The 18,305-nt window shown below is 30.8% G+C and overlaps 2 protein-coding genes across 2 annotated transcripts; both read left to right on the top strand.

Moving 5' to 3' along the window:
* Positions 1-573: 573 nt before the first annotated feature.
* On the top strand, positions 574-7,222 carry LOTGIDRAFT_105441 (hypothetical protein; the record flags this gene model as incomplete). Its single annotated transcript, XM_009059912.1, has 9 exons — positions 574-669; positions 1,360-1,500; positions 3,250-3,379; positions 3,662-3,752; positions 4,309-4,399; positions 5,393-5,550; positions 5,823-5,933; positions 6,513-6,692; positions 6,883-7,222. 9 exons carry the CDS (start codon positions 574-576, stop codon positions 7,220-7,222), a joined length of 1,338 nt encoding a protein of 445 aa, XP_009058160.1.
* A 4,572-nt stretch (positions 7,223-11,794) lies between these two features.
* Positions 11,795-13,342, top strand: LOTGIDRAFT_153915 (hypothetical protein; the record flags this gene model as incomplete). Its single annotated transcript, XM_009059911.1, has 5 exons — positions 11,795-11,880; positions 12,121-12,217; positions 12,459-12,613; positions 12,835-12,906; positions 13,312-13,342. The coding sequence occupies 5 exons, from the start codon at positions 11,795-11,797 to the stop codon at positions 13,340-13,342; spliced, it is 441 nt and encodes a 146-aa protein (XP_009058159.1).
* Between the last annotated feature and the right edge of the window lie 4,963 nt (positions 13,343-18,305).

The following is an 18,305-nucleotide window of genomic DNA, read 5'->3' as shown; positions in this document are numbered from 1 at the left end:
TTATGGACCCTTTGATGTAAACAAAACGAAAGCAGTGTGACGATTAATATGGGCGATACAGAATTGAGCAAGACATTTGTTAAGGAATTGAAGCTGATTTTGGAAGGAGGAAAGAACAAGCTTATGTTCTTATCTCTTCAAATTGGTGGCGGCAAATCAATTTTGTGTTTTGTTTTCTAAACATGACCTCAATTCCGTTTTACCGATCTGATTGGTCAAATTTGAACCTCATTTCCATGCCCACAAACCGAAGTGTAGTGGGCTTAGTTTAATAAGGGTTAATAAGACCATGTCCACGCCTGTATTCGGGATACGATGCTGATGGATCTAAATATTAAAAAGGCCTTGTTTTCAAACATAATACACACTGGTACAATAAGTACTATTTCAAGGGAGTCAAGCTCCCAGTTTTGGAACACCTGATGACACAGTGCACAGGGTTGGGCATCATTTTAAGAGAGCAACATAATTGTTTAATACTTTGGTCACAACCTTACATAATACTCATTTGATTTAATTATAGATTTGATGTGAAAGGGAAGCATAAAGTAGCTTATCTTACCCCTTGTAACCATGACTACTACCAAGGGATCTAAGAATTATGTTTGGGATACACAAGATTCTCTTGGTCATGGAGCTACTAGTATGGTATATCAAGGTCGATGTAAGGTAAGTAGCTAGATTCAGCTTAGTTAGAATTCATCCTTACAATGTCCCTTAAATATATCAAGGTTTTCAAATATATTTTTTAACATTAAAATCTAACTTGAGTCTTGTATTGTAGAGTAGACTTTTTCCATGCAAATCTTTCTATAAATAAGGCTGGATTGATATCATCTAGGGCTGCAACGATTCTTCAAGTTACGATTCGATACACTATACGATACTCATCCAACGATACGATTTATTTCGATGATTATCGTGATTCATTTATTAAAAAAGGAAAGAGAAAAAGTAGTCGAAATTTGTAAAATTACTAACAATTTTGTCACTATTAAGCACTTGAGAACATTTAGAAGTAAGGAATTATGAAAAAAATCTCAAATTTCAAAGTCAGAAATGAATTTTTGCACATTTTGATGTGAAAATTATACTTGGAAAATAAAAACATGACACAAAGAATTTATTATACCAATACATTACGATTATTTTTATATGAAGGAAAGAATCACGGTTCATCATTGCAGCCCTAATATCATCTAATCCCAAAATTGGTACGGTACCGTATCTTATTAAGTTGCATCATGAATTTGTGCCAGTTCATAATCAAAATGTCGTCATGTCTTTTAAAACAAAAAGTTCTTTTATAACAGCCACCTATAATAACTCTTTACTGAAATCTGTTTTTTTAACTTTTAGAAAACATTTGACCTGGTAGCAGTAAAAGTATTTAATCCAGCTAGTTATAACAGACCTATATCTATACAGATGAGAGAATTTGATGTTATGAAAAAATTAAATCATAAAAACATTGTTAAATTGTTATCTATTGAAGAGGAAGTAGGTATCATATATATCGGTTTATTAACATTAATCTAATTAAAACTGTGTTATTGTCGAAAATGAAATTGGCTTTATCCTATGTAGTTTTCTGTAAAGAAAATTTGTTTTGTTCTGTTAATAAAAAGATTGAAAGAGCTTGCAGGCATATGAAATCACAAAACAAAGATTACTGCCTCGATTGAAAAAAATGGAAAAACTGAAATTGACTTCACTCATATAATATAAAACACTGAGATATAATCACAATTGCTGTGGTATTGGTAGTAAACACTCCCCTTTTCACATCAATTGTGTAAAGTGTCAGATCTATGTTGTATTTCATGAAAAAGTTTGTTTTAAGTTGGTGAATAGCAATTTTTTCCTTGACTAAACTGAAATTTCTTTTCCGATTTCTATAGATGTCTTCTCTATATGGCAGTGTCCTTAGAAAAGACGACTCGTCACTTTCAAACGCAGATAATTCTGGACATACTTGGATTTGAAGATTCAAATTTCGACAGTGAGCTGTGAACACTATTACTGTTTGGCTTAGCTAAGATATTTGTGCATGCACCAGAGTTAAAAGAATTTAAACAATAGGACAATTTGTAGTCGTCACTCATACAATTTTCAGCAAAATATGGTGTAATTTGTGTCAGTAGAGCAGTTTTTTTGCGATACATTATATTTTCTAATAATAAATGAAACATTGATATGCCGCACCTTTTAGTAAATTTCTCGAGGACTGAAAGTCGGCACAGAATCAAAGGAGGCATGATTGTTACTATAAATAGTATCGTAGTCTTAGATTGTGCTAAATAAGGAATATTATACTGAAGTGGATAGCAGACGACATTTAGGGGAGATAGAGTAGAGCAGCATGGATATGGCCTTCGTGGTGGAAAAAATTAATGCTTCATCATTTACAATCGAAATACAACACTCCTATTAGTAACAAAGTAATAACAACTTTTAAATATCCATTTCCGTAAGAAAAACCGCAAACCCAAGGCTTAAATATATCGGTTGGTTTTGGTTGTTCTCAATCGAGAATCATATGCATGCGACTTTTCATAACTTTTATTAAACATTAAAAAATATTTAAAAAAAAAGTGCTATACAATTTCAACTATCACAGAAGAAATTGCTCCACAAGATTTAAAAATGCTATGTAATTTTGGCCTGAAGAGTAATTAACTGCTATGCTAATAAAAAAAGTAATTTGTACTAACACTTACAATGATTAAAATTCATACACCTTTTTTGTCACAGAGATATATTTTTCACTAAACCCAGATTAGTCTAAATCTTCCTATTAACATTTTTAAGTTTATTTAAACTGGGAGATACTCTACCTATATTTAAATCAATGCTGGATACCTAATTGACTGGTCAGAAATGTGAAAAGTGACACTTTGAACTAATCTTATAAAATCAAGTAACAAAGATAAAACAAGATGGCTGCTCTGAAACAGATAATAAACACAATGACTACAAAAGTAACTTTTGGCATGCTATACCGACATGAAATATAAAGATAGGCAGGCAAATAGAAATACTAGACTTACCTAATAAATAAGAAAAATAATGATAATTATGTTTTGCCTATTCATGCCGACAAAAATTACAAGTAACAATATGCAAAGTTATAATATAAGTATACCATGCTGACAACACTATTCCTGTTTCTGAGACTAAGTTATGATGGGTTAACAAAAAATGATACATCTGTCCCTTAACATTTAAGCCATTTTGGAATCTTTCCAGAACCACACATATAATAAAGTTATTGTTATGGAATATTGTCCCTATGGAAGTCTTTTTAGTATGTTAGAGGAACCACAGAATGCTTTTGGTATAGCTGAAGAAGAAGTTTTATTAGTTCTTCAACATGTTGGTATGAGCAGCATTTATCTCCTCCATATTGTCTCTTCTGGTACCTGATCATAGTTGTCCTGTTCGAGCTTGTATTCTGATCCTATGATAGAGCCCTTATTCAACATTTTAACTTAAGTAGAAACAATGGTAATGCATGTAGATTTGATACACTGGAATGTATACAGGTGATGCAATTATTTCTTTTTAATATTCAACTCTTAACCATGCAGCTCTCTCATTCCATATGAGCTCTACTTGAAGGTAGAAATTTCTGTTATTTATTATTCTTATTTGCTTGCAGCTAGAGGGATGAAACATCTACGTGATAATGCTGTTGTTCATCGTGATGTTAAACCTGGTAATATTTTACGTTGTAAAGATCCTGATGGCAGGTATATGACTCTTATATAAATCTTTTGTTTTTATTTTACATGGTTCATTTTGTCTATTCTCAGCTACAATATATAATCAAAACGATTCAATTTTAAAACAATGTCTTAGAAATAAGAATGCATCTAACATGATATATGTTATTCTAAACAGGCCATTTTCAAGGGTAGATTTAGGTCTTGAATTATCATTTTCAAAAGTACTAGAAATATATGAAAATACCTTTAAAAATACCTCAAACTAGGAATTTCACTTTCTATTTGTATATGTGTCTTTCTCTAGATATGGTAGAGTCTCGAGAAAAGATGAATCATCTTTTTAAGGCGGGAAATTGTGGACACAGATGTAATTGAAGGCTCAAATTTTGAACAATGAACTCTATTACTGATTAGCTTAGCTAAATAATTCCCGTTTCTTAGACTATTAGGCACGATTGGTGAAACAGATGATGATCCTGTTCTTATAAGTTAAATTGATTTTGGACTATGAAATTATAGGAAATATTTTGAGTATACATTTATACTAGGCTAAGGCATGAACAATATTTTGATATTTTAGATCGGTGTATAAGTTAACAGATTTTGGGGCAGCCAGAGAACTTGAAGATGAAGAACATTTTGTATCATTATATGGAACAGAGGAATACTTAGTAAGTTAAAACCTCTGTAAACTATTAAGACATTGTAATTAAACAATTGCTTGTATTTTCTTGCAGTGCTTTGATTAGTGATATATTTATGTTAATACTAAAAGTAATGTTGCAAATAAAGGGTTAATGTCTGCTGAATACCTGGATTTTTTGTCTATTTTCTCCTTCAAAGAAGACATCAGAGCTCTTTTGCTTTACAGCTTATGGCTTCTACTTCTTATTTCCTTTGCAATATCTATGATTTCTGTAGTTCTATTGGTCACATGAAAAAGTAGACAGATATTGCCGTCGCCCTGTCTGTCTGTCTGTTCTTGTAGGCACAATAGAGGCTGCAGTTTTTATCTTATATTGATGAAACTTGGTATGTAAGTTTATATTGATGAGATAGCGGTCAAGTTAGAATCCGGAGTTGTTGTTCTTGTCCTTGTAAAAATGCGTCAAATTTGGCTTGAAGGCAAGATAGGCAAAAGTTTGAACTTGTTAATAATCGGATATATGGTTTGGGAGTTATTGCTCTTAACTCTTAACTTTGGCTTGTAGACAGAATGGAGGCTATATATTTCATCTGATCTTGATGAATATACATGTATATATTGATGCGATCACGGTCAAGTTCGAATTTGGTAATAATCGGATGAACGGTTCAGGAGTTATTGCCCTTGACTTAAAATGGATGTATATATTGAGGAGATCACAGTCAAGTTTGAAACTGGTAACAATTAGATGAACAGTATCAGAGTTATTACCCTTGACCTAGTTGAGACACATCAAATTTGGCTTGTAGGCACAATAGTGGCTACAGTTTTTATCCAATCTTGATGAAACTTGGTCTTGGTGTATATATTGATGAGATATTAGATATAATTGGATTATCGGTTTTTTGTTTGTGAGGCTTTGACTTTGTTATCATTACTGACAGCTGATAGTGGACGTGTGTTACTTTGCCTGGCAATCTCTTTATTGAAATCTCTCTTTGTTATTTATCCATTTTAGCATCCACATATATATGAAAGGGCTGTATTACGGAGGTCTAATAGTAAATTATTTGATGCCTCAGTTGATTTGTGGAGTATTGGTGTAACTTATTACCATATGGCTACTGGTAGTCTTCCTTTTAGACCTTTTGGAGGGAGACGTAATAAGGAATTAATGTAAGAAGATTTTATTAAAAAAACAGAATTTTGACTGGGTCTTGTTTTCCAGTATGTGTGAGAGTATCATATGAATATTTCGAAATATATCAAGTTAATCTGCAACTCCAAATTAAATTATTTTACTGAGTGTCTATATACATATTGTATATATACATTTTGATTTTGTTTTATAATTTATGATATTTATTCTATTGACTCATTAAATCTATGAATTAGTTACATGAAATCAAAACTGAATGATGAGAAACAAAAGGTGTGTTTTATTACAGGCATGAAATTGTGAGTAAAAAGGAAAGAGGAGTGATATCAGGTGTGCAGAGTGTTGAAAATGGTGCTATACAATGGAGTCAAACATTACCAAATACTTGTCAAATATCCAGGTAATTTTTATACGTCCGTCCACAATTGCTTGTAATCACCCAAGGATGAACCCGATTGAAAAATCAGAAGAATATAAAATATTTAGTATGAGTTATTGCCCTTGTTCTTGAAAACGTGTCAATTTTTAGCTCGTAAACACTCTAGAAGGCACAATTCTTGGTGGATTTTGACGAAACTTGGCATGGGTGTTGTATATCACCCAAGGAAAAACCCTATTGAAAATCAAAAAAAATCAAATATTAATTAGTATGAGTTATTGCCCTTGCTTTTGAAAACGCGTTCAATTTTAGCTTCTAGATGGCACAATTCTTGACGGATTTTGATAATATTATTCAGTATCGCCTCAAAGCTGCCAGTGGGCGTATATTACCTTGCCTGGCAAGCTATCTTTTTAATTGATATATTCAAGAATTTTTAACAACCCAAAGACAATCACGGACTCAGTACAATACCCCATTTAAGAATTGATTTTTCAATCTATGTAAAAAAATCTTTGCCAACAGGAAATGAGTTTCTTTTAAAAGACAGTTAAATAATGATACTCGTATATCATGTAAATAATTTTTTGTACATTTCAGTGGCTTGAAGATGTTTTTGGTTCCTCTGTTAGCAGCATTGTTGGAAATCAAAGCTGAAGAAATCTGGCCATTTGAGAAATATTTTGAAACAGTTGATACCATTTGTAATAAATGTATTGTAGATTTATTCTGTCCTATGCAAAGTCGATATATAAAAATCTATTTAGACCCTGAGGAAAAGTAAGCACGATCTATTTTAATTATATTGATGAATATTTCTTGATATAAGTGAAAAGTAGGATGTAAAACTGCATATTGGCTTGATTTCAGAGGCAATTGAAATTGATTAAAGAAGAGTAGATAATTGCTTTGTGTAAAATGTTCCCTTTTCTATAAGCACAATAAGTGCCAAATCTTTTGGTATTTTTAGACTTTGTTCGTTACAAGAATGTGTTGCTATGGAAACCAAGATTAAGCAGGAGAACCAAGTGTTATTAATAGACAGTCAACCATTAGAACTAATGATAGATGAATCCTTACCGATCAAAAACTATCCAGATTACATAACTTATTTCAATCCTATCTTAGTTTTCAATAAAGAAAATAAATTTAGTCCTTACCCAGATCCTGTATATATTGGTGAGTCATTACCGCATCCATCCATCCATCCATATTTAACTTGTGTTCACTCAACTGGCTACAATTTCCAGCAAATTGTTTTCAATTTAGATTTGTGGAGGTGTATTCAATATGGCTTTCTTGTAATTTGAAATCATTTTAATCTGAGTTTGAATGCATCAATGAATATATATCATATTTCAGGATTTGATTTCAATTTGTCTTTGTAAAATTGGAAATTGAAAATTATTATGTGTTGATGCAGTGAATATAAGATAATGTATTGTTTTCAGCTCCATTTCCTAAAGTACCTGATGGTATACAGTGTAATAATGAGATGGATTATAGAACATCTCGCCTTTGTTGTAAGATAGCACATGCTGTATTAACAGCTACAGACAATATTATACATTCAAATATAATGTTACATCATTCTGTTAAACAATACAGGTATGTATATACATTATTCTGTTAAACAATACAGGTATGTATGTACATTATTCTGTTAAACAATATAGGTATGTATATACATTATTCTGTTAAACAATACAGGTATGTAAGTACATCATTCTGTTAAGCAATATAGGTATACATCATCCGGTTAAACAATACAGTTATGTATGTACATCATTCTGTTAAACAATACAGGTATGTAAGTACATCATTCTGTTAAACAATATAGGTATACATCATTCGGTTAAACAATACAGGTATGTATATACATTATTCTGTTAAGTAATATAGGTATGTATATACATTATTCTGTTAAGCAATATAGGTATGTATATACATTATTCTGTTAAACAATACAGGTATGTATGTACATCATTCTGTTTAACAATATAGTTATGTATGTACATCATTCTGTTAAACAATATAGGTATGTATATACATTATTCTATTAAGCAATATAGGTATGTATGTACATCATTCTGTTAAACAATATAGGTATGTATATACATTATTCTGTTAAGTAATATAGGTATGTATATACATTATTCTGTTAAGCAATATAGGTATGTATATACATTATTCTGTTAAACAATACAGGTATGTATGTACATCATTCTGTTTAACAATATAGTTATGTATGTACATCATTCTGTTAAACAATATAGGTATGTATATACATTATTCTATTAAGCAATATAGGTATGTATGTACATCATTCTGTTAAACAATATAGGTATGTATATACATTATTCTGTTAAACAGTATAGTAATGTATGTACATCATTCTGTTAAACAATATAGGTATGTATATACATTATTCTGTTAAACAATATAGTTATGTATGTACATCATTCTGTTAAACAATATAGGTATGTATATACATTATTCTGTTAAACAATATAGGTATGTATATACATTATTCTGTTAAACAATATAGTAATGTATGTACATCATTCTGTTAAACAATATAGGTGTGTATACATTATTCTGTTAAACAATATAGGTATGTATATACATTATTCTGTTAAGCAATATAGGTATGTATGTACATCATTCTGTTAAACAATATAGGTGTGTATACATTATTCTGTTAAACAATATAGGTATGTATGTACATTATTCTGTTAAACAATATAGGTATGTATATACATTATTCTGTTAAACAATATAGGTATGTATATACATTATTCTGTTATCTTTATCAGCTTATACATAATATTAGAAAATTTGAAATTTAATTTGGAAATGTTAGTTTCACATCGAAATTATTCTATATATTTATATTTCAGTCATGAACTAAGTCAGGGAATAGAATTACAGAATGGTACTCTGAAACATGTAACACAATTTTGTCAAACAACCAATATATGGTTTGCACATTTCTTAAAGTCCATGAAATTCCAACTAACATCATTGTGTCTATTACAACAGAAGCAAGATATACCTATTTTGCAACATCTAGTCACTAGTATAGATAATATGTTAACAGAGGCACAAGACAAATTTGAAACCACTTCTAAAGAGGTAAATCTATTTTTTTATATGTTGAATATTTTTGTATCATTATGGATATTGGTAAAGATTTTATGAATTAGTTTCCAAATCTGCTACTTGATTTCTTTGATCAAACTACAATTTTGATGGCTTTTTTTTACACTAGTTTATTCAAAATTTCTCCTATAATCAATCCACAATGATAAAGGATATTATCATAGATAACCTAATTTCTTTTTTTTTAGATAGAACTAGAAATAGATTTCTTGAATGAAGTTATGGAGAAAATAACATCAACTAACACTGATACTAAACAATTATCAACAGAGTGGAATTCATCTCTAGGTTGTTTATCAGCTGATAGATGGTAGGTTTACTTTATAACATCATCTCACAATTACTAATGAATGTGTAAAACCGAAAATATTGAAAAGATGAATATGTTTTGGTCTCAGTGTGAGCAAAATTGATGGTGCATTAGTCTCCCTTGAAATTGACCTGAAATTGATAATTATATTTTGATGTACATTTGAATTGGAGATTTTTCTAGAATTCTACACTAATTTTACAGAATGAACTTTTATGAAGTACTTACAGTTGTGGTAATGAAGATCTTTTATTTTCTTCTACAGCCCTGAATTTCTTCATGAGCTAATAATCAAGTTACAAGAATCAACAAAAACTTTAAAAAATGATAGATATAAGAGGGGTCTATCACATAATGAAGAACAGATACATAAATATGAGAGGTGAGAACACAGTTTGTATCCAAGAAATAAGCAAAATGCAAAGGTTATTCCATACCTGGAATTTTGTACACACTGGAACACTGAGTAACCAGAAAGGGAGAAAGGCTGGCTTAGGCATGTCACAATCTTCAAGCAAATATTTAGCAGTGTTTGACAGTTGTGCAAACAGGTTTAGAAGGAATTAGATGTAATTTGCCCGATAACTGAACCGTCTTTCCATATTTACCTATAAAGAATATAGAAATCATGAATCATGTTGTTTCACACTGTGCAATCTTCAGACATATATGAAAATTGGTATAATGTGTACTATTATTAAAATGTAATAAAGTTATTTTTATACGCCCACATGGAATTGTTGATGTATATTGCTATTGCCCCTGTCCGTCCACATTTCATGTAAACACTATAGAGACTACAGTTTCTATTTGAATTGAATGAAATCTGGTATGATGATTTATATTAATGAGATCTTGGTCAAGTTTGATTTTTCGATGAACGGTTTTTGAATTATTGCCCTTGACTTAGGCAGAAAGTGTCAAAATTTGTTTGTGAACACAATAGAGACTACAGTTTTCATCCGATTTAAATGAAATTTGGTGTGATCATTTTTAGTGATGAGATCTTGGCCAAGTTCGATTTTGTTGATCTTTCGATGAAAGTTTTTGAGTTACTGCCCTTGATTTACGAAAAACACATCAAAATTTGTTGACTTGTTAACGCGATAGAGGTGACAGTTTATGTCAAAATTTTATTAAATAATGTGTTTTTGTTTAAATCAACAATATCTTGCACAAATTATTTTGGTATGATTTGACACAGATAGGTGACTGTCCTTGATATACTGAAAATGTATCAGGAAAGTGGGTGTATCTTCTAGGCAACACCTGTCTTCATTAGCCCATATGGTGCAGAAAAGTAGGACGTAAAACTCCATTCATTTCATTTTTGCTGGGCAACCACTTGTTAAATTATTGCCCTTAACTTAGTAAATACCGGTCCAAATTTGATCGTGAGCGCAATATAAACTACACTTTCCATTCGTTATTAATGAATTTTGGTGTGATGATTTATATTCAGTAAATCATGGTCAATTTCAAATTTGAGGAATTTTTGATGAATGGTTATTGAGTTATTGCCCTAAGTATAAACACTTCAAAATTTGTTCGCGAGCACAATACTGACTACAGTTTTCATCCGATTATAAATTTGGAGCTATGATGATTTTTTTTTATAAACGATTTTTTAGTTATTGCCCTAGACTTAGGAAAAACATTTGTTTGTGAACACAATAGAGACTACAGTTTTCAATTGATTTTAATGAAACATGGTGTGATCATATATATCCATAAGATCTTGGACTGATTCATATTTGTTGATTATTTGATGAATATTTTTGGAGCTATTGCCCAATTGTCTTCATCCGATTATGACGAAATGTGGTGTGATCATTTAAATTGATAAGATTTTAGTAAAGTTCTGATACAATGATTTTTCGATGAAGGGCATTTGAGTTAGTGCTAATGATTTAAAAAAAGAATTGAAATTAATATAAAAAATAACTACTATGTATTATGAAGATCTTTAAAATAAGTCCCTAAAGACTGTTCTTGTTTCTGACAGCTTGTAGCGTATGTTACCTTGCCTGGCAAGCTATCATGAGTTATTGCCCTTCGCGTCAAAATTATGTTGTGGGCACACTAGAAGCTACAATTTTCAATGGATTTTGATGAAACTTGGTGTGAGCATTGGGATTGATAAGATGACAGTCAAATTCGTATTTGACGATTTTTCAACAACCATTTTTTGAGTTAGCATAACTGACCCTAAATTGATGAGATTTTCAGGGTTTTTGAACTATAAATGCACAATAAAGATCTTAAATATGAGCAATTTGATATTATTATGAAGATCTCATATATTTTTGGTCAATAACGATTTAATGATCCTCTGTGACAGCTACCAGTGGGCGTATGTTACCTTGCCTGGCAAGCTATTTTATATTAAAATAGATGTGAAGTAAAAAAGATGACAGATGATATTAAGATTAGGTTGACGACTCACTGTTGTCCTGCTGCTCATAATTTATATAGTGCCTTTCAAAAGTGGTATAGGTAAGTTTTACATTAGTCTTTTATCATATTGTTTAATTTGTGTAAATCTTTACCATAATATTAGGATGATGATATGTGTTCAGAAAAGACAATGCTTTAAATCATTTAAGGTTTTGTTTTTTTTTAATCAACTATTAGATCATAAAAGCTTTCTGCAAGTAGAATAATATATCAAAATGACTTCAAATAATAGGTTGAGGTAAAGGTAATATCAAGGTATGTATATTTTCTGTATTCCAGTCAAGCTGTCCAAAATCGTGTGTTGAGTTTAGAAATGAAATGTAAAATGAATAATTTAATACAGAAGCAGAGTGCTTATTATCAGTTATTTAATCTGGTGAGCATTGACTTATAATTATAGTCTTATATTGTAATATTCCAACTTTACAACTTTATATTCATGTATTTACAACATTTTATATATTTGATTAATATTTAAAGAATTGATATTTGATATATTGGATAGGTACAAACTATTTACAACAGCTGAATATATATTTACAAAATTTCATGATTTATGAATTATTTACAACAGACTTTAACTTCAATAATAAATCATTTATTAATTCATATTTTAGTATTTGCAGCAATATCATGAGTTATTATCTGAAAATCTAACAAAAATACAAGTTGAAGGTGATAATACAGAAAATACACCTTGTATCAGTAGAAATAGTAGTGATAATAGTAATTTATTATTAAGAAGACAAGTTGCTGGTGATATCTTACAGGGGTAATGAACTTTTTTTTTTCAATAATAGTATGAAATCCAATTTCCGATAAGAAATCTAACTTTCATAATGTAATGATAAACAGCATTCCACAACCTTAATCAGTGGATAACAAATATTCAGGAAAGTTTGAAAGATTCTTTTGAAAAAGTTAAAATTCACATGATATTTAGTATGCTATTCTTATTGTTTTGGTTTCAAAATTTATAAGTCATTTCTTCAGATTGAAAACTTCCAGGAATTCTGTGGAGGAAATGGTGCAATTAGTGAAAGAAAATACTTCCATCATAGAAAGGTAGGTCAAATTGGAGTTATTCTCTTTTACACTAACAATACATGGGTAGTTACACTTTTCCTTATATGTACTTTGGGTTTAGTGTGTGGACACGTAAAAGCTTGTTTCAAAAGCTAGATAAATTTAATTTGATGTTTTTCTGATATTAATACTTAGATTGATCTTGTTTCACATGGTTAAAATGTGCTAAAGCACAGTGTCTGTGTCATTGCTCCTGAACGTTTTTTTTATATGTTGAGAATAATGTTAAACAATTTTTGGAGATTCATGAATATATGCTTATTACATAATTAATAGGAGTATTCAATAATTTACATTCTTGAGTCCATTTCAAATAGTTATTTTGCACCGAATGCGGTAGATTTATCCATACATTTTTAACTTGAAAGTTTTTAATATTTTCAGATTTGAAGCTCTTTCTTTACCAGATGATTGAGAACGAAAGAAAACATAAAAGTATAAGCTGTGATAAAAAGTCTTTCATGTTTGTCATAGATATAATGGCTATGTTGTCTTAATCAATTTATTTAACTGGCTGGTGTTGAATTCTATTATATTTATTTATAGTTTAGTTCATATGATAGTTATACATACTACAAACTTGATTATTTATAAAACATCATTTTATAACTTGTTAAAACATTTAATAAGATAAATTCCTGTTTGATATGATTATACCTCATACCAATTAATAAACTACTGTCAATGATTATATCTCTTACCAATTTAATAAACTACTGTCAATGATTATACCTCATACCAATTAATAAACTACTGTCAATGATTATATCTCTTACCAATTTAATAAACTACTGTCAATGATTATATCTCTTACCAATTTAATAAACTACTGTCAATGATTATATCTCTTACCAATTTAATAGATTACTGTCAATAATTATATCTCTTACCAATTTAATAGATTACTGTCAATAATTATATCTCTTACCAATTTAATAAACTACTGTCAATAATTATATCTCTTACCAATTTAATAAACTACTGTCAATGATTATATCTCTTACCAATTTAATAGATTACTGTCAATAATTATATCTCTTACCAATTTAGTAAACTACTGTCAATGATTATATCTCTTACCAATTTAATAAACTACTGTCAATAATTATATCTCTTACCAATTTAATAAACTACTGTCAATGATTATATCTCTTACCAATTTAATAGATTACTGTCAATAATTATATCTCTTACCAATTTAATAAACTACTGTCAATAATTATATCTCTTACCAATTTAATAAACTACTGTCAATGATTTATTTTTAATGATTATATCTCCTACTGATTTATTAGACTACTGTCAATGATTTATATTTAAGATCATTATTGTATCTCCTACTGTTTAATAGATTTCTGTCAATGATTTGTATTTAATGTAATGGTCATATTCCCTACTGACTACTGTCAATGATTTATATTTGATATAATGATGATGGTCCTATGATGGGTTTATACACTATGATAAAAATACTAAAGCACTGATTTTATTTGACTTTTCTGGATACGCATACCTCTTCAATATAATAATGTAATATACCTTAATTATAATATCTTCGTGTTATCTGTTATGTTTTTAAACCAGTATGGTTGTTTATTTGTTTATAGTGAGTAGTGATTGTTATTTATTCCGTTTTAAGAACTGGGCAATTTTAAGGCTTGAATCAATGACAAACTGTATAACATGGTCATGTACAGAAATCTGGTTTATAGCCCGTATTTGTATATAGGATCCTTACTTAATCTTACTATCGGGTAGTTAAGGTTTGGTTTATAATTAACCTTTTGATTTGCATAGCCCAGTTCTAATATTTTCTTACATGTCATAAGTTTTAGTTAAGGCACAGGATGTAAAAATAACTATTATATGTCTTTTATATAAAATTATAGTGGGAACATAAAAATGCCTCTTGACGTTAATTAATGTTATTTTGCAGTACTTAGGAGATGTTAATAACAAATTTTTTTAATTACCTATTGTTACCTATATAATAAGCAAATGTTTTATTATGTTCAAAAGATTATACAAAGAAATGACATCTTTTAGTTATATTCCTATGACAAATAGAGGAAATGGTGTACCGTTGCTGTTGGTTAGTATTATCGTCTGTGATGATCGTTACTTAATATTCATAATTGTCAAACACATTTCACAGACCAATATCATATACTTTACTATTTGTGGCTGGTACAATGATAGTGTTATACCCCCATTTCACCAAGCATTATTTTGATCCTGATAGTACGGTTGTACCCGATCATTTGGTTTTTTTTTTTTGGTTGATCGGCTGCATTTTTGCGATATAGTCGGGAACCTGCTAGCATAATCGAGTACTACCTAATATCTTCGGGGAGAATCTAGTGAGATCGCCTAAATCCTTTGAGTGTCCACTACCGAAAAAGCGATCGAGCCAGATGTTCCCGAAGGTATAAGGCAATGGTCGCAGGTTCCCGACTATTTCGCAAAAATGCAGCCGATCGACCATAAAACAAATGTTTCATAGGGGACAATTTGGCCCAGATCATGCCAATTAAAGAAAACAATCTAGGTGAAATGGGGGTATAATGCTTAAAGTTGAGGCCGAGTTGATAGCAATACTATTATAGTACTTAGCTTTCGTTCGTCGTCTAGTAGATATTGACATCCATCTTATTCAGCCAAAGAAGGATTGTAAGTGTGGGCTATGCCCACAATATTCAAATTTAGAAGGTAAAACTTATGACATGCATCATTCAAATTTTTAAATCAGGTGTAAATAAATAGAAATAATTCACCAGACAACATTAAGCTAAGGGTGTTATCTATTCAGACAAATAGAAAACTCACTCCACTAAAACGTTTTATGTAAATGATTTAATAACAATGTAGTCCAGGCGATTTTTAGAAATCTACTTTCTCTCTCCATTTTGGGTTATTTGCATGCCTATTTTTTTGGTAATTTTTGGTCTAAATTTGGAATTTGATGTCTGAAATTGCATTATCATTGGTGAGATGATGAGCGACTTAAAAGCGGAAGGCTAATTCTAAAAATAGTCCTTTTGTGAACTGCCAAACTCTAACGGATGAGTATAACTGGTAAGTAGTCTACTTTCAATTTTAGTAGCTCAAAATTTTCATGCTCATCATATACAGTCAAGTAACCTAATTTCGTGGAAACCTATTATTCGTGGATTTCCGGCAAGGATTAATAATTTACATGAGCGACCTTGCGCGACCTCCGCATTAGTTTGTTTTGATAAACATGGGTTTTATCTACAATATCAGCTAGTAGAATGAATCCAGTAAATTTAAAGCAAGGTAAAATGTAATAATGTATACCGGTACTTTGACAAATACAAAATGGCGGATTTCACTTATTACCAAACGATACCATTTTTTATCGGCCGAATTTCCTTATAATCCCAAGCGGTAATCGGAATTCCAAGTGTTGTCTGCTAGATTATATTCCAACGAATGAAGTCACGTGATCAACTAGCGGATTCCGTGTCAGCAGAAAATTTCTATGGAACACAAAGTGGGCCATATTCTTATGTTGTTTCAGTGACTTTTAGCAATAAATCACGCTACGTGTCTTATTTTGTCAGTCACTATTTTTTTTTTAAATCGTGGTTCTTTGAAGGAATTGACACTAGTTATAATGAATTGATATTAAAGATAAATACTAAGAGAGGTTAATTATACCACCCGGCATCCATACAACGTGTTTTTCTAGACTTATTTATAGATCAAACATTGTACACGAAAATGAGTGACGCATTCTGCCGCCATTGCCGAGATGGTTGCTCATGAAATATGGGTCAAAGTGAAGGATTCATAAAGAAAATTGAAATAAACCAATTTTAATTATTTTGTAGAATATCTGAGGAAACATCTATGACATAAAATTTTTTTTTTCGTTTTTTTTAACTATGACGAAATTCAGTGTTGAATCCTTATATCCACGAAAATAGGTTACACCACTGTATTGAATTTTTTAGCAGACAATGAGGATGGGTCAGGCTTTCATTCGACATATTGGAAAGCTTTCAACGAGATTTCTGGAAAAAGTTGTAGAAGGTTGAATTTCGTGTTTGAATATGGGAAGAGATGGCAAATGAATTATAGCGGAGTGAGTCCATAAGCTAGAAAACCTATTTCTAAAATGATTTGCCTCCCTTTAATATGTGATTAAAAAAGCGCTCCCTCTCGCGTGAATTTACACCTTTTTTTAAATGGCACAACAAACCAAACCAAGCAAACATATCCTAATAGTTATCGTCTACCAATGTGTATCGTATAGTATCGCTGACGTTTTCATTCAAGATTGAACTTTACTATCGATGTGACTAAGGATTGTGTCTGTGGCCCATTTGTACTAGTTTGTAGCATTCTTGGGATGCTTAATTGACCTTTTCCAGACTAATCAGTAAGAAAAAAAAATACCAACAAGACAGACTGAATTTGTACATAATCGTAATCGACGCTCTGAATTGTCATAAGATTAGTACAATAGGTCAATAGTGAAAGACTACCCAAATATTAGAACCGAACCAATTTACTGGATCAAATACTCAAGATATCTGTTCTGCTCTGTACTTATTCCAAATAGACAGAGAGAACAAGATAAACGTGGGCCCAATCCGGCTGCCTTTAAATTTCAACAGCAGTATCAAAAGCAGTGGCGGATTTTGGATTTGTTGGGCCGCAGGCAAAAGAAAGGTACAGGACCTAATTTCTCATTTTAGGGAGGGGCATGGTGTGATTATAAGTTTATGGCAGGAAGTTTGCGATCTTTTTCAGGAACAGATCAATAAGCTCATCAGCATCAATCGTATGCACGATATCGGCATTCATCACCATTAGGCTCAAAGTCAATTTAGTCGATTCTCACACATTATTTTATTAACTGTGTGATAATTTTACTGTTACAAACATGGACCGAATTTGCCTATAGTTTGCCTATAGGTTAATCCGCCTCTTCTGCAAGATTTAAATTTAGAGGGTAAAAACTCCTTTAACAGTATACCAGATACCCTAATCATTCAACGTGGAATCATATATAATAATAGCATTCACTATGAGTCAAGAATCTAAATCTGGTCAAAGTAACTGCGACAGAGAATGTAATAACTCCATCACTAATTGAAAGATCAAGTAGAAAGGCCAGGCTATTATCGTTGAAATAAGTTACGAAATTGTGAAAGTCACAGAAGAATGCCCCAAGACAGATACTGATAACTTTCGGACCTCAGTCATATATTGAGCTTCATTTTGTGATGACAGAAGCTTCCCATGAAATGTACAATTATGAAATTAAATGTTTCCTCTCAATAGCATGCAAGAACGTTGTTAATGTTGCAGCCTTCAAGCAGACACCCACAAATAATTCAATGCTGTAC

The sequence above is a fragment of the Lottia gigantea genome (assembly GCF_000327385.1).
Source record: "Lottia gigantea unplaced genomic scaffold LOTGIsca_4, whole genome shotgun sequence".
In the NCBI taxonomy this organism is placed as follows: domain Eukaryota; kingdom Metazoa; phylum Mollusca; class Gastropoda; family Lottiidae; genus Lottia; species Lottia gigantea.
This window is presented reverse-complemented; position numbering and strand designations above follow the sequence as displayed.